The sequence below is a fragment of the Enhydra lutris genome, unplaced genomic scaffold (genome assembly GCF_002288905.1).
Source record: "Enhydra lutris kenyoni isolate GAN:26980312 unplaced genomic scaffold, ASM228890v2 scaffoldscaffold28, whole genome shotgun sequence".
In the NCBI taxonomy this organism is placed as follows: domain Eukaryota; kingdom Metazoa; phylum Chordata; class Mammalia; order Carnivora; family Mustelidae; genus Enhydra; species Enhydra lutris.
Window position 1 is genome coordinate 263,367 of NW_019154112.1, and position 20,198 is coordinate 283,564.

The 20,198-nt window shown below is 49.3% G+C and overlaps 3 protein-coding genes across 9 annotated transcripts; 1 reads left to right on the forward strand and 2 right to left on the reverse strand.

The window, feature by feature from the left end:
• Window positions 1-1,488: 1,488 nt before the first annotated feature.
• LOC111152509 (tubulin beta class I) lies at window positions 1,489-5,164 on the forward strand. 6 transcript variants are annotated; one of them, XM_022510992.1, is made up of 5 exons: window positions 1,504-1,720; window positions 3,144-3,252; window positions 3,520-3,630; window positions 3,923-4,014; window positions 4,621-5,164. In XM_022510992.1, the coding sequence occupies exons 1-5, from the start codon at window positions 1,664-1,666 to the stop codon at window positions 4,978-4,980; spliced, it is 729 nt and encodes a 242-aa protein (XP_022366700.1). In that variant the 5' UTR covers window positions 1,504-1,663; the 3' UTR covers window positions 4,981-5,164. The 6 variants fall into 6 exon arrangements, with proteins under 6 accessions (XP_022366696.1, XP_022366700.1, XP_022366695.1 ...); XM_022510988.1 differs by having other exon boundaries at window positions 1,489-1,720; window positions 3,923-5,164; XM_022510987.1 differs by having other exon boundaries at window positions 1,507-1,720; window positions 3,144-3,333; window positions 3,517-3,630; window positions 3,923-5,164.
• Window positions 5,165-7,147: 1,983 nt separating this feature from the next.
• LOC111152510 (flotillin 1) lies at window positions 7,148-18,027 on the reverse strand. Of its 2 annotated transcripts, XM_022510994.1 has the most exons (13): window positions 17,916-18,027; window positions 17,509-17,565; window positions 17,141-17,216; window positions 16,965-17,055; window positions 16,581-16,724; window positions 16,327-16,446; window positions 16,139-16,234; window positions 15,763-15,915; window positions 9,868-10,049; window positions 9,639-9,684; window positions 9,384-9,521; window positions 8,965-9,129; window positions 7,148-7,620 (listed from the first exon to the last, which is right to left on the reverse strand). In XM_022510994.1, exons 2-13 carry the CDS (start codon window positions 17,549-17,551, stop codon window positions 7,591-7,593), a joined length of 1,284 nt encoding a protein of 427 aa, XP_022366702.1. In that variant the 5' UTR covers window positions 17,552-17,565; window positions 17,916-18,027; the 3' UTR covers window positions 7,148-7,590. The 2 variants fall into 2 exon arrangements, with proteins under 2 accessions (XP_022366702.1, XP_022366701.1); XM_022510993.1 differs by lacking the exon at window positions 7,148-7,620 and having other exon boundaries at window positions 8,804-9,129.
• Window positions 18,028-18,420: 393 nt separating this feature from the next.
• On the reverse strand, window positions 18,421-19,756 carry LOC111152317 (immediate early response 3). Its single transcript, XM_022510806.1, has 2 exons — window positions 19,469-19,756; window positions 18,421-19,373 (listed from the first exon to the last, which is right to left on the reverse strand). The coding sequence occupies exons 1-2, from the start codon at window positions 19,673-19,675 to the stop codon at window positions 19,113-19,115; spliced, it is 468 nt and encodes a 155-aa protein (XP_022366514.1). The 5' UTR covers window positions 19,676-19,756; the 3' UTR covers window positions 18,421-19,112.
• Between the last annotated feature and the right edge of the window lie 442 nt (window positions 19,757-20,198).

Below are 20,198 nucleotides of genomic sequence, written 5' to 3' on the forward strand. Positions count from 1 at the left end.
CTCACTTTCTTCCGATCACAACAAATAGGGAGAAGTAGATTTTACAGAGGGAATTGAAGTCTGCTTAGTTACAGGACCTGCCGAGGTTCCTACAGCCAATGTAAGGGAGAAACAACTGAAACAAGTCCTGTAATTCTAAATTCTGAACTCCCCCCGCCCCAATAAAGTAATTGCTTTCATTGTGATCATGCCCTGAAACGTAAAATACTCTCTTTTTAAGTGGGTAGCGAAGGTCTTACACAAGTTGAGGTCTATTTTTTGTTTAGGTAAGGAGAAATCTGTTGAATGCACTGTGAATTAACAATAACCTTGATACACGTCCTATTAGAGTGCTTACCACACTCCATTGTTTATACATTTTCCAACAAATTGCAAAATCCTGAAGACGGTGAACCAATTTTTACTCATTTTGTATCCTTAGCTTCTGGATTGGCGGACACTTAGTATCTATCAAAGGAATTAACCCCTAAGAAGCACGCCACTCTGACTTGAGCCCATCCTATTTTCTCCCATCCGCCCCCCTCTTTTGTTTCAATCTTGAGGCTTTTGAAAGATTGCAAGGGCCAGCCACGTAGTCAAAGAATTCAGCAAACTGAAAAACACTTTCACCAAAATGTCTAGAGGCAGGCTGGAAGGCGTTGAAATTCAGGCTCCTCATCCCATAGTTCTCTGACAAAAGCAGTGTCTTCAATGCTGCTCTAAAGTCCAGAAGCCCTTACATGGACAGAAACTAATGACTTCACAGATTTCAGATATCAGTTTTTCTAAACCATTCAACTTACTCTGTGAACACACCCTCAGACAATTACATCTCTAATTTGAAAAAACATTGCTACAATTCTGTTTCTAAAGGTTATCACTAGAAAACTTCCAAGAAAACAGCAGGAGGGCAATCCCCCCTTTCTTCCTGTCTGGGGGAGCAGCATCTTACTAGCGTTCATGTCCTGGGTCACCAAAGGACCAGCTATTAGGTAGCAGAGCAAGGTGCCGCATTTCTCCCCAGTTTTCGCTGAGCGAAGCAGCCCGTTTCCCAAGAGCTACCGCAGTAGGGAGCCTTCAGGGCGTGCCCACTCCACCTTCCAACGCCTGGCACCCTAGGGATCCCAATTCCTGTATTCCCGAAAACTACGCCCTTTTAGTACAAAAAACTCAGGCATAGGTGAAAGAAAACTTGCGCAAGGTCATTTTTGATAAACAAACAAAAAACCTTAAAAAAAACCCCAAAGCAAAAATCCACTATCCACCCATCCATCCCTTCATTTTGCAGCGCGGACAACAATGGAGGACTACAACTCCCAGTGAGGCTTGCGTTCGTCCATCCGAGCAGAGACCAATGGATGTCTTATACGTGACTGGCATCGACTAATCAGGTCCAGCCTCGATAAGGCTTTGTCTCCCGACGGTGGCGCGGGGCCTGTTCTCCCGCCTCCCAGCCTAGGCGCACGCGCGCCCCGCCCTGCCCGCCTTCCCTCTTTCGCCCTCCCCTCTCTTTTCTCTCTCTCAGAACCTTCCTGCGGCTGCGTTCGGATCTCGCTGCTCCATCCTCCAGGACACGTCCCATCCTTCCAGCCTGAGACTAGCAATATAGAAAAAAAAATTCCATATTATTTCTTGCCCCGTACACACCTTGAGGCGAGCAAAAAAATTAAAATAAATTTTAACAATGAGGGAAATCGTGCACATCCAGGCCGGTCAGTGTGGCAACCAGATCGGTGCCAAGGTAAGGATTTTGAACCTCTTCTTTTAACTATATTTCTTTAGAGAAGAAAAAAAAATCCAGATTAACGATGGCTGTGATATATATTTGCATACCACCCATCGTCAAGCTTTGCCCCTCAAAAGTTTTCCATATATAATAGACGTTTGTAGCTAGAATTTGTTTGCGAAAAATGGGGAATTAGTCTTGGCTGGTTCATTTTGGTGGAAGCTGTTAAGGACCCTTCGGTTTGGCGGTGGGAAGACCGTGGTTCTGTAAGATTTTATTTGAAAGCGTTCTAACGGTCCGAGGACGGGGAGGGAGGGAGATGCGGAAACGTCCGAGACAAAGCGAGGCGAGGTTTCCCCATGTGCATCCACTCTTGGCTGGGCTTCGCCGGAGGGGGAAGGGGCGAGGCTGGGCGGCGGCTGAGGGGAGCCTGGATCCCACGGTGGGGTGGGGGACGCGGTGCGCCAGGGTGGGCTGCACTGCTCGGTACCCTTCCCAAAAGATAGGCATCTCGCGCGCCCGCGATTCCCGAGGGGCGGTCCCATAATTCTTTGTGGATGGAAGACTAATAGCTGCTGGATTAATTTTTATTTCCTTGCATCTCCCGTAAAGAGACCCTCTTAGGGCGTGAACCAATATAAAGAAAGAGGGTAGGAGAGTCCTTTTCTTTAAAGGGTCCCTCAGGACTAAACGGTGGAAGAAAGGAAGAAAATCCTTATTTAAAGCAAGGAGTAAAAAGCTAGCAAAGAAAGAAAATTCCGGGGCCAAGGCAGGGGGTGGAGGATGTTTTCTTTAGTGGGTTTTTTGTTTTTTTTGGTTTTTTTGGTTTTTTTTTCGCGCGGTTACAGTGTAGCGGGGGAAGGGCAGGGAGGAAGTGCTGCTGCTACGTTGTAGCAGAAGGGCGGAGCCCCGGGCGCCCCTGGCGCGCTGGGACAATGCGGCCCTGCCGGCCGGCTGGGGGCGCCCTAGCCCAAGCCGAGCCCCGCCTCTCGTGGGCGGTATTCACACCACGCCCACGCGCGACACCTCCCTTTGTCACTGGCGCGGCGGGCGCGGGCGCTGCAGTCACGTGGAGGGCGGGGTGGGGGGGGTGGTCGATTGCGGCAGCATTTGGTCTCCAACACCGGCCCATTGTGCGCGGTAGGAAGTTGTGCTTGTCCAGTCTGGTTGGCCGTTTCCATCTCCCTCTCCTCACACTCCAAACCTACAATTTCCTGCGATCGCCAGGCCTCCTCAGTTGCACCTCGTCTCACATTCCAGGCAATGAAAGCTGCAGCTTTCCTGGAGTTGGGGATGTCTAGTAGAAGGATATGGCGGGCAGGGGGAGGGAATGCCACAGGCCCTAGAACCAGGTTTACCACGGGCGTGTCCGGGATTAAAATGTATGTAGGTCGGGTGGGCATAATTGGCTGGAAGTCGCATTGCTTTCCCTCCGCAGTTCTGGGAGGTTATCAGTGATGAACACGGCATCGACCCCACTGGAACCTACCATGGTGACAGCGACCTGCAGCTGGATCGCATCTCCGTGTACTACAATGAAGCTACAGGTGAGGTTGGGAGTCCAGGGAATCTTGGGTCCCATCTCCTCTTCCGCTTCTCTGGGGTCTCTTCCAGCCCTGGAGAACCTCTTAATATTTTTGGATGGATCTCTTTTTTTTAAAAGGAGGCCTTGGTTTGATTGCCCACCATGGGGCAAAAGATTGGCTCCTCTGCCCCCTGGTGGCCGCACTTGGAATCACAAGTTAGGGTCCCTGGCGGTCTCCCTGCTCCAGGTGATCTCCTTTGCCAATTTTGACTCTTTTTTTTCCATATAGGTGGCAAATATGTTCCTCGTGCTATCTTGGTGGATCTAGAACCCGGAACCATGGACTCTGTTCGCTCAGGTCCTTTTGGGCAGATATTCAGACCAGACAACTTTGTTTTTGGTGAGTTATACACATATTAATAGGTAATGCTGTTCAGCGTATTTGAGTAAAGGAGACAGCAAGGGCTAGTAGATTATTGGTATACTGGAGTGCTTAACCAGGGCCGTGTTCTGAAATCTCTAATACAGGCGTTGGTAGTGACTCCCTGGTTGGTAAATAATGGGGGAGGGATGTATTACAGGTGAGTGAGAAAGAAGGCACATTTGTGTACACAAGTCCAAAAGTTAAAAAGTGGAAATTTGGTCCTTTATCTTTCTTTGCTAATCAAGCTTGCCTCTCCACCCCATTCCAGGTCAGTCTGGGGCAGGCAACAACTGGGCCAAAGGCCACTACACAGAGGGGGCTGAGCTGGTTGACTCAGTCCTGGATGTGGTGAGGAAGGAGGCAGAGAGCTGTGACTGCCTACAGGGCTTCCAGCTGACCCACTCACTGGGTGGGGGCACAGGCTCTGGAATGGGCACCTTGCTCATCAGCAAGATCCGAGAAGAGTATCCTGACCGCATCATGAACACCTTCAGTGTGGTACCCTCACCCAAAGTGTCTGACACTGTGGTCGAGCCCTACAATGCCACCCTCTCCGTCCATCAGTTGGTAGAGAACACAGATGAGACCTACTGCATTGACAACGAGGCCCTTTATGACATCTGCTTCCGCACTCTCAAGCTGACCACACCAACCTACGGAGACCTGAACCACCTCGTCTCAGCCACCATGAGTGGTGTCACCACCTGCCTCCGCTTCCCTGGTCAGCTCAATGCTGACCTCCGGAAGCTAGCCGTCAACATGGTGCCCTTCCCACGGCTCCACTTCTTCATGCCTGGCTTTGCACCTCTGACCAGCCGTGGAAGCCAGCAGTATCGGGCCCTCACTGTGCCTGAACTCACCCAGCAGGTCTTTGATGCCAAGAACATGATGGCTGCCTGTGACCCCCGCCATGGCCGTTACCTCACTGTGGCTGCTGTCTTCCGTGGGCGGATGTCCATGAAGGAGGTAGATGAGCAGATGCTCAACGTGCAGAACAAGAATAGCAGCTACTTCGTGGAGTGGATCCCCAACAATGTCAAGACAGCAGTCTGCGATATCCCACCTCGTGGCCTCAAGATGGCAGTCACCTTCATTGGAAATAGTACAGCCATCCAGGAGCTCTTCAAGCGCATCTCAGAGCAGTTCACAGCCATGTTCCGGCGCAAGGCCTTCCTCCACTGGTACACAGGTGAGGGCATGGACGAGATGGAATTCACTGAAGCTGAGAGCAACATGAATGACCTTGTCTCCGAGTACCAGCAGTACCAGGATGCCACCGCAGAAGAAGAGGAGGATTTCGGTGAGGAGGCTGAAGAGGAGGCCTAAGAGCACCATCACCTCAGGCTTCTCCATTCCCTCAGCCTTCTTCCTCAGCTGCCCCTGTCCTCTCCCTCAGAATTACATTTTCTGCCTCTGTCTCTTTTTTTTTTCCTTTTTTGGAGGGGGGTAGTCCTAGAACACAGTGCCTGGCACATAATAGGCGCTCAATAAATACTTGTTGTTTGTTGAATGTCTCCTCTCTTCCACTCTGGGAAACCTAGATTTCTGCCATTCTCCGTAACCCTGTATTTCCTTTCGGTGTCCCCTTCTCCCATCTGTCCAGTTGGTATTTCCCTTTGTTTTATAAGATAATTCTCCAAGAAGCTGGGTCTCATCAGATCCCATCTAAAACCAAGTGCTTAAAACCCAGTAGATGGCCACCATCCTAAGCCCATGTGGTAGCCCCGGGGAAAGGAAACAAAGCTACCTCATAGCAGTAGAGGTACCTATAAGGAAGGGGTAGGGTTTTCTATTCTAGAGCAGTTTTGGAGAGGGATATCCAGGCTCTTGAGTCCTAATTTCCAGGAATTTCCCTGCTCCTCTCAGCTTCAGGAGAGGTGTTTGACAGTATTATCTCTTTTTCCGTCTTCCAAGCTGTGTCCTGAGCTGTTTCTTTTGCAGGGGTCTGCCCCACCCTGTTAAAGCAGGATCCTTCCCTTTTCCTACATAACCACCTTCATATGTTGGATTCCTTCCTTTTCCCCTGGTTGGAGAAGGGGGCCAAGAAGGGGAAGAGGGACTAGCCTCTAGAAAGACCCTCCCCATCCCCACCCTTTCTTAGCAAACACCCAGCTCTGCTGTATATATACAGAAAGGTTTGTACTGCCACCTAAATCTTTTGAATCATTATTCCAGAGAGGGGACAAGGAGACCCTCCCATCTTTGGCAACATCTCATTTTTTCCTTTTGCTATTCCCTCCCCTGCCCTTGGCTTCATCCTGTCCTACACTTCAAATTTCTATTTGTGTTGAACTTGCTTTTTTTCATATTGAAAAGATAACATTGCCCCAAGAGCCAAAAATAAATGACAACTGAAAAAATTAAGTTGCGAGATGTGTGCTCATTTAGGGAAAGAGTACCAGTGGATACAGGAGGCTCAAGTTCAGCACCACATACACTTTGCTCTCCATGAACTGATGAGAATATTCTTATACTTAATGGACCCTCTTTTTTTTTTTTTTTTTTTTTAAATTTTTTTTTTTTTTTTTTACAAGAAAAAAAAAAAAAAAAAAAAAAAGGGCAGGCAGAGAGAGGGGGAAGCAACTCCTTGCTGAACAGAGAGCCTGATGCAGGCTCGATCCAGGACCCTGAGATCAGGGCCTGAGCTGAAGGCAGAGGCTTAACCAACTGAGCCACCCAGGTGCTCCAGCCTCTTCTCTTAATCCTAGTACCCAAACTACCCCAGCACCTCACTACCAGCCTCAATAACTGGGATAGCCATAGGCTCAGATACACAGGATCAATGAGAATTGAGATGAACGTTAAGTAGGGCTTAAGTGCTTCCCAGCCCATCAACAACCTCCTGGAACTTAGAAATGCAGATCTTTAGGCCCACCCAACCAGAAACCAGTTAACTAGCCATCTATTTTTAACTACTCCAGGAGAATATTGGCAAATGCAGAGTTGAGAGCCACTGCCCCATATAAAATGTGTAGCTCATCCAGGGCATACAGGGTTCGTTTGGGCTATGGTATCTTGATGTTTTCTCTTACCCTTTGGGATTTTCTCAGTTAACATTAGGGAAAGTTAACCAGTGGAGAGTATCACTTAATGGTCCCATTCTAAAGTAACACCGTTAAACCTAATACAACATGCTTCTAAGTACACAAAATCTCAGAGTGACCCTGGAAATTTAAGTCCATAATTTCCTTATTTTCAGTAGTTTTTGGGACTACGTCAATTCTCACTACTTCCATTTCAGCATGATTTTCTGCCTATAACCAACTTTGCAGGAAAAAAGTGGTACAATTTTAACAGTGTACAAGGTAACTTCTCCCATTCTTTTTTTTTTTTTTTTAAGGTTTTATTTGACAGAGATCACAGGCAGGCAGAGAGAGGAGGAAGCAGGCACCCCACAGAGCAGAGAGCCCAATGCGGGCTTAATCCCAGCACCCCAGGACCTGAGCCTAAGGTAGAGGCTTTAACCCACTGAGCCACGCAGGCGCCCCCAACTTCTTCCATTCTAAAAAATATATTGAATGAAGGGAGTAAGCTACATTCCAGCATTAATTTTGAATGAGTTCTGCTTTATTAAGTTAATTGTTAATCAGTGTTAGTGCTTTTTAACAGCAATTGATTTGACAAAGTTAACCTCAGGCCATCCCTCAGTTTTGGTCAGGAAAATTCTAGACAATAGGTGCACGTGGTCTAGGAAGTTAAGTTGGGGGTGAGTAAGATAATCAGAAGGCTGGCATGGAACCCCTAGGGGACTGGTAGTCTCGGCAGTGTGGGGCTGGGAAGAGCAACCTTTCCCCTCCAAGGCAAGGCACAGGCTATTTGGCAAGGAGATGGGGGGAGTACCCCACTGTCAAGGGCATGCTCAGGGAAGCCAGTTGTGCATGCAGTATGGGTACTATTCTGGCAACCATGAGGCTAGGTACTGGAGCGAAGGTTGGCTCAGGCTGTTCGCAAAGGCTTGTGGTTAACCTGGTAAAAAGACAACAATGATGAAACTTGGGAATCGTAACCTGTTCTCCCAGCTCCCCATCTGGATGAGGGCTGCAGGGAGGATATGCATTTCAAAAGTCTTCTAAGAAGTTTTTTCTGCCACCCTACCTTACCCTCTGTCAAGTGGTCATCAGGACCTGTCCACAGCAAAAAAATCACTGAAAAGGAGTGGACGGGGCTAGAACCCTGCTTGCACAGACTCTCCTTAGCTCATCTTTCAGGGCTTTCAATGCCGGCTTCAAGAAGAATCCAAGGAATCTAACTTGAAGGTCACTGTTACGGTCTACTGCTTTCACTTACATATGTAATTTTTTTTTAAGGTACTTTGAGAGAGAATATGCACAAGCAGGGGGAGGGAGAGGGACAAGCAGACTCAGCACTAAGCACAGAGCCCAACACAGGACCCCAAGATCATGACCTGAGCTGCAACCAAGAGCTGGATGCTTAACTGATTGAGCCACTCAGATGCCCCTATATAATTTTTTCTTAAGGACTCTCATATATAGTATGTGCCAGGCACTGTGCTAAACACTACAAATACCCATTTAATTCCCTTAATAATTCAATAGAGTAGATACTATTATTAACCTGATTTTAAGGTGAGGAAAAGGTACATAGAAGTAGCTAACTTGTCTAAGGTCACAGCTAGCATGACCAGAGCCAGGATTCACTATGGTTCCATATCCTGCTCTCTGACCTCTGTCATAATCTGTAGGTAAATAAACAGGCACCAAGAAAAGCAGTAACGGCTACAACCAGTTCCTTGTACTAGTGGGGCGACCACAAGGCTCTAGAAGACAGTCAGCCTGGGTTTGAAATCTAGCTTTACCAGCCGTATGATGGGGCACAGTTCCTTAACATATTGAAAGTTGTTTCTTTACTTTGTAAAATACTATATACCCAAAGGACAGTTTCGTTAAAAAACAAACAAGCAAAAACAAAAACCAACCATTTGTGTAGAAGCTTAGCACTCTGGGGACACCTGGAGGGCTCAGTGGGTTAAGCCTCTGCCTTCAGCTCAGGTCATGATCCCAGGGTCCTGGGACTGAGCCCCACATCAGGCTCTCTGCTCAGTGGGGAATCTGTCTTGCCCTCTCCCCTTCCCCCCACTCAAACTTTCTCCTTCCTCTGAAATAAATAAATTCCTTCTAAAAAAGCAGTAGCAGCAGCAGCTTAGCACCACATCTAGCATATAGAAAACAAAGATGTCAATGACTCTGGAGCCTCCTGGGTGCGGGCCTAGTACTAGGCCTACCGCATCACATGCCTGGGGATCCCAGAAATTTACAGGAAATCCACGGTGCTCACCCTAGAGACCCTCACCTGGGAGATGCTGACGCCTGTGAGTCTCTCCACGCTCTCCGGCAGGCGGGTCAGGATGTCCAGTACTTCCCCGGTCACTTTGGCCGCCCCCATGGTCCCACCTCCACTGGACACCAGTGTGATCTTATTGGCTGAGGTCAGGGGACCACTGATCTCCTCTGCTACCTGGTAGGTGAGAGATGCACACTCAGCACCTGTGGTCTGATCACACCCCTCCTCAAACACCTTACCCTGGGCTTCAAGATCATTGACATTTTTCAGTTTGTAAGGATCATCCCTCCTCACTTCAGTCACTGGCTTATAATTCCCACCCTTAATTTACAGTTCCCTAGTCTGGCTCTCCCCAAGCCCCTCCTTTCTCCCCCCACCCTATACTCCCTGGTTCTGTTCCTCTCCTGGTGCCCACACCACCTGCAGACCTGGGGCAGCTTCTCCAGCAGCATGTCCAGCTGAGCGGCCTCATGGTACAGCTGGAACGCTTCTGCCTTCTTGGCCATCTGCTCGGCCTCGGCCCGAGCTCGAGCCCCTATGGCAAAGGCCTCGGCCTCCCCACGCATCTGAAAACAGTATAGGAAACTGTGGGACTGACGGCTGTTGTTAAGGACAAGAAACCCCAGCTCAAACAACAACCCCCATTTGCTCCACAAGCCGCCAAGAGCCACCTCTTAACTCACCCTCACAGACTCAGCTTCTGCCTCAGCTTGCATGATCAGCTGGGACCTGGGCACAGAAAGGGAAGTGGAGGGAGGGGCTGAGGAAGGGCCAAAAGGCAGGCCCTGCTCGAGAGACACAGGCGTCTGTAACTCGAGTTCCATAGGAGTTCAGGTAGTGAAGGCCTCAGCTCTTCATATGGGGGCACCCAGGTCATAAAGGACTAGGATGGGGCCTGGGAGGGGCATTTACTTCTCTGCCTCAGCTAGGCGCTCCAGCTTGTAGCGCTCGGCTTCAGCGGGCTTCCGAACTCGGGCCTCCAGCTCCTTCTCTCGGCGGGCGATCTCCTGTTCCTGCACTGCCACCTGCTGGGCCCGCTCCACCACCTGCACCTGGACCCGCTGCTCCTCGATCTGCTGCTTGGTTTTGGCCACCTGAATAGGAGCGATGCTCGACATCAGGGCTGAAGAGCAAGCTCCCAGGAACCACAGAGAGAAGGCAGGGCCAGGGCTCCTGGGTGAGATTATTCATACAGTTAAGTACATAAAACTAGTCCCCGGTGGGCTTAGCCAGCCTAGGGGAGTCCATCTCCCATATGGCTTGGGGGATGGCCTGATCCTCCTCTGAGGCAGAGGATAGGGTAATTTCCAAGCAGCCTTGGCATCAAGAGCTAGACAGGGTGGGGATCCAACCCTGTTCTTCCTCAGGCCAGGCTAAGGGTCCCTCTGTTGAGCTCCCATATTAGTCTATTTTTCCAGTGTCCCTCTGTAGAGTATGAGCACCTGGAGGGCTCTGATGCGTGGTGGCCATCTTCCACCTACAGCCTCACTCAGAGCCATCCACTTCTCTCCATCTGAGCTGCTGTAACCTTCCTGCAAGCCACCATCAATTCCAGCCCCCCCTGCAATTGCTTCCTACTGGCTCTGGCGGTGATGCTGGAGTGTGTATGTATCTCTTTCATTTTTATTTTTTGTATATGGTACACATTCAAAAGAAAAAAAAAAAAAAGAACAGTGAGAAGCAAGGTTTCTGTCCACTTATTTCCTTAAACCACCTTGTTCCTTTCCCCAGACATAGTAACTGTGACTAGCTTTTTCTGTACTCTTCTTCCAGGAACATTCTAAACATTTACAAGAACATGTACATATAGAATTCCTCTTATTTACACATATCTCATTTTCTTATCCATATAGAGTAGATATCTGAAGGCTCTTGCCAAGATTTTGGTGAGAGAGGTACCAGAGAGGAACATGCTTCTCTATGGCCCCAATGCTCTGGTTCAACCATGGACCATCATCCCTGAGGGTCTTATCAACAGCAGAGATGATATCCCTGCCTTTACTGCATCCATGTGTTCACTCCAGAGGAAAGGTGCTTCTGGACATGGCACCCTGTGCTGTCACTGACCCTAAAATTTCAGACCGGTTCCAAATTGACCAGTTGCTCTCTCCTTCAATGTGCAGGATCTCTCTCTCTCTCTCTCGGTGTTGGAGTCCCTCCTGCCCCCTTTTTAAGCCCCACCTTTTGATGAAATAACCCCAAGTAGCTTCCTTGGAAGAAGTACATGGGCAGTAAGTTTTCTGAGATCTTGCTTTTCTGAGATTTTTTTTTTCTACCTTTTTGTTTGAATGACAGTTTGATTGAGTACAGGTTACTACGTTAGAATTCATTTTTTTTTTAAAGATTTTATTTATTTATTTGACAGAGAGAGACACAGTGAGAGAGAGAGCACAAGCAAGGGTAGTGGGAGAGGGAGAAGCAGGCTACCCGCTGAGCAGAGAGCCTGACATGGGACTCGATCCCAGGACCCTGGGATCATGACCTGAGCCAAAGGCAGACACTTAATGACTGAGCCACCCAGGTGCCTCTAGAATTCATTTTCTATCTGTATTTTGAAGGCATTGCTCCAATGGTCTCCTGGCTTCTTGAAAAATCTGAAGTTATTTTGATGCCTGACCCTTTGTGATCTTTCTCTCTGGAAGCTTTTAGATCCCTTCTTTGTTCTCTATGTTCTGAAATTACACAGGGTAATTGTTTCTTATTCATTGTATTGCACATTTGGTGGACTGTTTCAATCTAGAAAGTCATATCTTTCAGAACAGATAGACATTTTAAGTATTTTTTCCACTGGTGATTTTTCTCCCATTTTCTTTGTTCTGTTGATTTATTTGATTAATAAATCTGTAGATTAGGATTAATAAATTTATTACAATTAGAATTTATTACAATTAGATTAATAAATCCAGACTCACTAGAATTTGTGATTTTTTTCCCCCTCATTTCTGCCATCTTACTGACTTTAAGAGCTCTCGTTTTGTTTTCTGTTTTATGTCCTGATTTTCTAGATGTGAATTCTTCTCTTACCTCAGAGAATATTAAAAAAATTTTTTTAAGCTTTCTCCTTCTTCCATAGTATGTATCCTTCAAGTTGCTTTACTGTTTGTGGTTTTAGTCTCAGACTTGAACACTGCAGGATTTCCTCATATATCAGGGAATCCCAGGCTGGCTGCTCACAGTGAAGGAGGTCTAAAACAGTGAAAGGAAACTGTGGGCATGTGGGTGAGGCTTGTTGGCTCTGAGCTTCACTATGGTGATTTGGGCAAGTCACCTACTGAGGAACCTATGATTCAGGATCCTTAAAGTCTTTCCCTTTGCACTGGTCATGTTCCTCAGCACAGTCTTCTAATGACTTCTTTGGAAGATGCATCCAGGGGACAAATGGATAAGGAGGTTAGGGGAGGCTGTCAGCATTTAGGATTCAATGGTCATATCGTGCTCGCCACTGATAAAGTACCATTGGCTTAGTCGATTACGATGGCTTTCTGGCTTCCAAAACGATGTTTTCTGTTCCTATCAATCCTGTTCTCTCCATCTGTTTTCACCTTCTCCTTCTTCTTTTTAAAAATCACTCTATGTGGTTTTAGTGAGGTTTTAGAGGGAGTGCAATTAACTGTATTTATTCAATCCATCATCTCTGAAAAAGCTTCCAACTTATCTTCCTGCTTCTTGTCTTCTGAGAATCAATCCTCCACACAGCAGACACACTGATTCTTGTAAAAATGTGAATTAGGGGATGCCTGGGTGGCTCAGTCGGTTAAGCCACTGCCTTTGGCTCAGGTCACGATCCCAGGGTCCTGGGATCCAGTCCCACATCTGGCTCCTTGCTTGACGGGGAGGCTGCTCCTCTCTCTGTCTCTGCCTGCCACTCTGCCTGCTTGTGCTCTCTCTTCCTCTCTCTCTCTGACAAATAAATAAATAAATAAATAAATAAAATAAAATAAAATAAAAAATGTGAATTAGACCATGACACCTCCCTGCTTAAAGTTCTCCAGTAGGATTCCACTGGGCGTGGAATTCTCTTTTAAGTCTCCAACATGGCCACCTGAACCCTATGGGACCTGGCCCTGCCTGCCTTGCCATCTCACTCACAGCATACCAGCATATCAGAACCCTCCTCTCTGTTCTTGGGACACACCAAGCTCTTTCCTACCTCCGGGCCTTTGCATGTGATGGTCCTCTGTCTAACCACATATGGCTATTTATACTTAAAATTAATTAAAATTAAGGGCACCTGGGCGGCTCAGTGGGTTGGGCCTCTGCCTTCAGCTGCTGTCATGATTTCAGGGTGCTGGGATTGAGCCCCGCATGGGCATCGGTCTCTCTGCGCGGCAGGGAGCCTGCTTCCCCCACCCCCCGCCTGCTTCTCTGCCTACTTGTGACATCTCTCTTGGGTCAAATAAATAAAATCTTAAAAAAATTAATTAAAATTAAATAAAATTTAAAATTTTTTTAAAAAATATTTTTTATTTGTTTATTTTGAGAGACAGAGAGACAGAGTGAGAGAGAGCATGAGAGGGGAGGTCAGAGGGAGAAGCAGACTCCCCATGGAGCTAGGAGCCCAATGTGGGACTCGATCCCAGGGCTCTGGGATCATGACCTGAGTCGAAGGCAGTTGCTTAACCAACTGAGCCACCTAGGCGCCCTAAAATTTAAAATTTAAATAAATAAATAAAATTTAAAATTCTGTTCCTTACTCACATTTCACTAGCTACAGCTCCACAAGCCGCATTTCAAGCACTCAGTATCACAGCATTTACAATTACAGATTTACAGCATTTCCATCAACACAGAAACAGCACTGGCTGATAATGCTCTTGGCCCACAACTCCTTACATTGTTGGCTCTTTCTCATCTTCAGGTTTATCTCATAAATCACTTCCTCACTGAAGCTTTCTTGGATTACCCCGAACCTCTGCACTGTTTTTTTCATCCCTCTGTACATTTCCTTCATAGCACTTAAACAAGATAATTAGAACCTATGAAAGTTATTTACTTACTAGCTGTTTCCTGTTTTATAATCTAAGCTCCACAAGAGCAGGAATCTTTTCTGTCTCATTCATACTTACACCCTCACTTCCAAAACAATGTCTGGCATATCTTAGGCACTTGACAGATACTTGTTGAATGAATTCCTATTTCCCCAAGTACCTAGCACAAAGCCTGGCACAAAAGAAAAGAGCTGATAAAAGTTGGAACAGAGCCAAAACCTGCCCAATCCTTTGATTTGCAGATAAGAAAACCTGTATTTAGATTAAGGACCATTGCATAGTGGAAATGGTTTCCACTATGTTAATGCTTCTCAAATGCCAATGTGTACATGAATCCCCTAGGGATTTTGTTAAAACACAGATTCTAGGGGCACCTGGCTGACTCAGTCAGTAGAGCATGCAACTCTTGATCTCAGGGTTATGCATTCAAGCCCCAGGTCAGGTGTGGAGCCTAACTTTAAAAAAAAAAACCCAATTCAGATTCTGATTCAGTCAGCAGGACTGGAGCTGGAGATTCTATATCTAATAAGGCCCACAGCAATGCCGCTGCTACTGGTAGGCAGACCACACTGAAGCAAAGTTCAGGAATTTAATATCATAAACTAAAGACGTTTTGTATTTCAGTATCCTTTAAGCCTATACCCACTCGTGGCAAAAACAAATTTCATAACATTGCTATCCTTTGGGTAAAGGTCTCAAAGAACAGTTGAATCTCATTATTCATGGTAGATCTGGTCTATAAAGTACCCATGAATACTGAATTAGCAAATACTTACTTTCTTGTTAGGGGAAACATACCGTTAGGTTCCTGTGATCCCCCGTTCACGACAGATCACTATATATGCTTGCTATATATGTGTTTCTGTTTAAAGATACCTTATATAATATACATATTCATTAACAATGAAGTTATTGCTGACAGCACTATAATTCATGCCTGAAAGAAGCTTATCCAACACATGTAATTTCTCTGTAAGGCATATCACAGTCTCCTTGCACTTAGGAACACTTAGCACTTTAGCAGCATGCTTGGGGGCCATTTTAAAGAGCAAAACCACCAACAAAGACTACAAGAATGCAAAAACTGTAGCAGTAAATATACTATGAAAATGACACTGTTTACATTATGAGAGCTGAAACAAGTAGGCAAAACATCTTGTTCAGCCTCAACTGCACCATCAGGCAACTCAAATTCTTCATTGCTCTGTGCATGTCTGCAAATGATCACAAAGATGCCACGAGGACTGCTTCTGGGATTTACCAGTAAAATTTACCAGTAAATTTTAGTGAGTAGGCCCATTCTCAAATACAGAATCTGCAAGCAAAGAGGACTGACCATGCCTCCGTGCAGTCTCAAGGGCTGCCCCTATCTCACTTTGCAGGATGCAAAGCCAAGTCCATGTTTTCCTTCCTTATGCCCTTCTCGGATCACCGGGGCTGTTGTGAGCCCATAGAAAATCAGAAAAACGGGCCCCCTCCCCTGGGTGGATGTGGCAACAACTCACCTGTGTGGGAATGCGCAGCACGGTGAGTGTGGAGAATGGGCTGGATGTTAGCTTGCTTCACCCACCCATCCAGGTGCCCTTCCCCAGGGGACAATCTGCCCAAACATATGATCACATCCTACTGACCATATCCCTTCTTGGCCTTTACTTTGCTTTTCAACTGAAATGCCTGGGTCTTTCAAATCATCATATGGAGGAGTTGGGTCAGAAATGTAGAGCCAGAATAAAGGGATCAGAGTTAGAATATGAGAAAGTGTGACAGCCTAAGATGGAGGGCTTCAGAGGAATGAACTGCCCAGTGTGAGAGCTCTGACCTGAAGCTGATAGGCGAGGTCAGCCTGTGCGCGGCGGGTGTTGACCTCGATGTCATATGCGGCCTTCTTTAGCTCATAGTCTCTCTGCGCCTTGGCCATCTCGATCTCACTCAGGTACTGGGCAGACACCTTCTCCTGCTTAGCTTTGGCTTCCTGTCCACACAGAGATCAGGGAGGAAGTTAGAGTAGGGAGAGGAAGGCCCCAGGGGGGACAGCCTGCTCCTCACCAGGCTCCCGTGCATGTGCCTCATCTATTTCCTCTGCCAACCCAGCTCTACGAGCCCTCACTCAGTTGTGCTCCTTCCATCCCGTCTCCCACTGCATACTCAAGAAGCCCATGGGGACCAAGTGATCCCCCAAGTAGAATCTATCTCACCCGGATCCCAGCGTCCCTTTTGGCTTCTGCCTCCCCAATCCGAGCATCTTTTTGGACTTGAGCTGTTCTAGCCTTCCCTAAGGAGTGTAAATAGTCCTGTGAGAGAAAAGCAGCAATCAGAATCCTCGGGAGGATTTAAGAGATGGGAGCAGGGAACTGGAGAGAAACAGCCACCCAAATTTGTTTACCTGATCATCATGAATGTCCTTCAGGGTGTAGCTAACCACACTGATGCCCATGTTGACCAGGTCTGAGGAGGCCACTTTGAAAACTTGCTCTGAAAATTTCTGTCTGTCCTTATAGATCTCCTAGGATAACAAAATGGTGGGAAGGAGGAACTTAAGCTCTCAGTCCTCCGGATACTATCTCCCACAGACTAGCTGGGTCCTTGTGCCACTCACTCTGGTATCTCTTCCAGATCTTTCCCTGCCCTCAAGCCCACCTCCACAGTCATGTGAGCCATGATAGCCCTCTGGTGGCCCTCCAAAGTCTCCAGTGCAATGTGGGCAATCTCAGCCTCTGTCTTCCCCAGGAACATCTGGCAGGCAGCTGCCAACATCTCCTTGTTCTGCCCCTGGATTTTCACCTGTAATCAGAGTAGGGATAGCGAAAGTGTGGTGAAGGTCTCATATAGCCAGGTAGGAAGCAGGAAGAGAATGGAAGAGTCAAGTGCCTTGGGAGTCCCTGGAGAAGGTGAGACTTAGCAGAGACATTTCTCTGCAGTCAGAGGTTGGGAAGGCCATGATGAGAAGATTCTCAATGTCTGAGCACAAAGAAGGTGATGAAGGAATGGACTCCGGGTGGGTAAAGGCTCTGAAAGCCTCACCTGGGCAATGCCAGTGACTGAGATGGGGACCCCATGGCGAGTGTAAACCTTTTCACTCTTGACATTGAGGGTCAGTGTGTTGAGAGAGATCCTATGGGAAAAAGAAGGAGTGGACAGTGAGAAAAAAAGAAACGAGAAAACTGGGGTTTCCCTTCCCTGGTTCTTTTTCTACCTACCTCTGGATTTGCTGGATGCAGGGCAGGACAAAGACACGTCCTCCAGCCACCATGACTGGGGGGCTTCGGCAGAAACCTGCAAGGTGCGAGGGCAGTAAACTGTAGCACCAGGGGTAGGGCTAGAATATGGAAGACTGAAAAACTGGAGTGAGGGGCGGGAATAAGCCCCACAGGGAAATCTGGGAGCCGGGGCGGAGGCAGTTTGGGCCTTGGAAGGGCAGCACTGGTAATCACAAGTGGGTGGCTTGCAGCCGGCGCTGGGGGTGGGGGGGACAGAGGCCCGCGTCTGAGGACCTGGTAGGGAGAAGGGTAGAGACCAGACCCGCAAGGGTTTGGGGGCCACTGGCTGAGAAGAGAACATTACTTACCGGAGACCACCATGGCCTCATTTGGGCCACAAGTGAAAAACATGGCTCAGGCTGGAGCTGGAGGAAAAGAAAAGGAAGCCTTTGCGGGCGGGGGTCTACAGGAGTGAATATTCTCCCTTTCCCGTCAGTCTCCAGCCAGTCTCCAGTCAGTCTCCACTCCAGCCAGCAGGGCCCAGTCCCTTCCGCACCTTTCCGCTAAGGCATTTGCCTGTTCAATCCCACAGATCCCAGAGACTCCCTCCCCTTCGCCGGTTTACAGCCACTCCCTTCCCCCTGCCCCGTCCAGCCTACGGTAAGGGCAGTTTCTGGCTCCGGTGATAAAGCTCTCTCGCGCCTTGAGGCCCCCAAGCCTTGCGCCACCCTCCCTGCTCCTCCGTGGTCCGACTCCATCTCGCCTCCCCACCCACCTTTCCGCACGCTGGTGGTGGCCGGGCCGCGGCGCGCAGCGGATTCAGGAGCCGAGCAGCGGTCCCGGGGAACTGTCTTCCAGCCAGCGGCGCCCGCGTTCGCGCCCCTCACTCGGCCGCACCCGGTAGCTGCGGCAGACGCGACCCCGCCCCCCTGCGGCCGGCACCCTCCGCCCCGCGCGCTCCGCCCGCCCCTTTCCCGGCACGCCGCGCTCGCGCTGGCAGCCCGCCTGCCGCCGTCCTTCCCCGGCCTGGAGCTCCGCCCCGGGAAGCGGGACGTGACCTCCGTGGGCCTGCAACCCGGGCTGGGGAGATTGCTTCATCTCTGATTTGCCCCGCGGTAACTGGGAAAACCGCACACGGGGCAACGAAAGACTGCATCCGGTCACCCGGGGCGGAGCGCCTGCGGAGGACGTGGCCCCAGCTCCTCCAGCCCGTCCTTGGTGCCGGAAGGCGGGGAGGGCTGGGGAATCGCCGCTAACAAAGATTCGTACACTCAGATGACTACTGACAGTAAATCGACTTTATTTGTGTTCACAGAACATACCGGGCGACCCACAGCCGCCTGCTGACAGCCCACCGATCTTCGACACCTTAGCCACCCCTTGGGGGCAACTTCGAGAAGATCGAAGGCAAAGGAACTTAACCCCGGTGGTCCGTCAAAGCCTCACACAGTAGATCCAGGGAGTTGAAATCCTGGAAGACGGAATACCAGCCCCTAAACCTACGACCCGCCACCATCGTTGACTCTTAGTCCGGGCGCTCTCTCAGATCCAGGACCTCTACCTTGGTTCTCGAGGAGAACCAAAGCGCCCAGCCTCCACCTTTGCCAAAACTCAACAAATTACCAAGAGTTCTGCGTTTTCAGCAGGGAGGCACATCTCACACCCCTGCATAAGTTAAAATAAATATTACATACACCCCTCCATCACCTAGGGGGACATACATAAATACAGATAAATATTAATTAGAATCACTGAGAAATAAATAAATGACGCTCTTCCCCACGCGGCCTAGCCCCGGAGTGTCGGTGCTCTTTTCATCCCGGGTTGGGGCTGGCGTCTCCTCTGCAGTGTTTTGATTTTAAGTTGCCTCGGAAGTCCCAGTTTGGGATACGCTCTCGCGCACCAGGTACACCTGGTGTTTCTTTGTTTTTTCGGATTCTTTTGGGTGGGGGGATGTGGGGAGAGGTCCCGTTTAGAAGGCGGCCGGGTGTTGCTGTAGAAAAGTGCTGAGGTCCAGAGCGTAGTCCGAGGGCTCAGAGGTCAGATTAAGGGGCTCGAGGACCAGGGGCGCCGGGGTGGGCGCGGGGGATGCGCCGTTGGGGGCGTCCTCCGGGGCCAGCGGTGCCGGCACACTCTCTTCAGCCATCAGGATCTGGCAGAAGATGACGGCGAGCAGGAGAAAAAGGAGCCTTTTGGCAGGGTTTGGATCCTCGACTGGCAGCTGGCGCCGGACCTGAAGAGACAAAACAAAGGCGACAGATTAGCTGAGGACCCCGGCGTCCGGCCGTTCCCCCTGCCCCTCCGGCAGCCCACTTCCACGACACTCACCACTCGTGGGTAGAGGACCCTACGGCTGCGCTTCCGATGCCCGCGGGAGGCGATGATGCGCGCGGCAGGGGCCACCGCAGGCTCCGGGAGAGGGTCGAAGGTGAAGATCTCAGGACCAGAGCCCCGCCGGGGTCCGGGGCTGGTGGAGACGGGGGTCGGGGCCCGCAGGACTGTCATAGTGGGGAGGGAGCTACGAGAGTGACACATGACGCACGGAGCGGAGCGGAAGGCCGAATGCAGACCTACAGCGGTGCGGAGCAGATTTTGTGAGCTCCGGAATTGGGCGGGGCCTTCTCAACTCCACCCGCTGCTGGGAGTGGTGGCCCGAGCGAGCTGGAAATTCCGACGTTAAACAAAGAGAGGGGGCGGTGACTTGGCCTGTGCAAACTAGGCGCCCAAGTGTGCGTTGTGAGCGTGTGAGTTGTGAGTGGGGTGGGTGAGATCCTGGGCTGCAAGCCCATGTCAGGGCATGTGGGGGCTGGAGAGCGGCAAGCAGATAGCTTAGGAGGTGGTTAGGCCACTGGCCCCATCTCTGGGGAGGTAGGAGGACTGACATAAAGAAATCTGGCCATGCTGGGAGCAGCGACCCAGCAAAGCCAATTAATTACAGCTACACACGCACATTCATACACTTGTAGATACACACAGAACAACGCACACACACACACACACACACACACACACACACACCCAAGAGGAAAGTCATCACAGAAATAGCCAAAAAGACAGA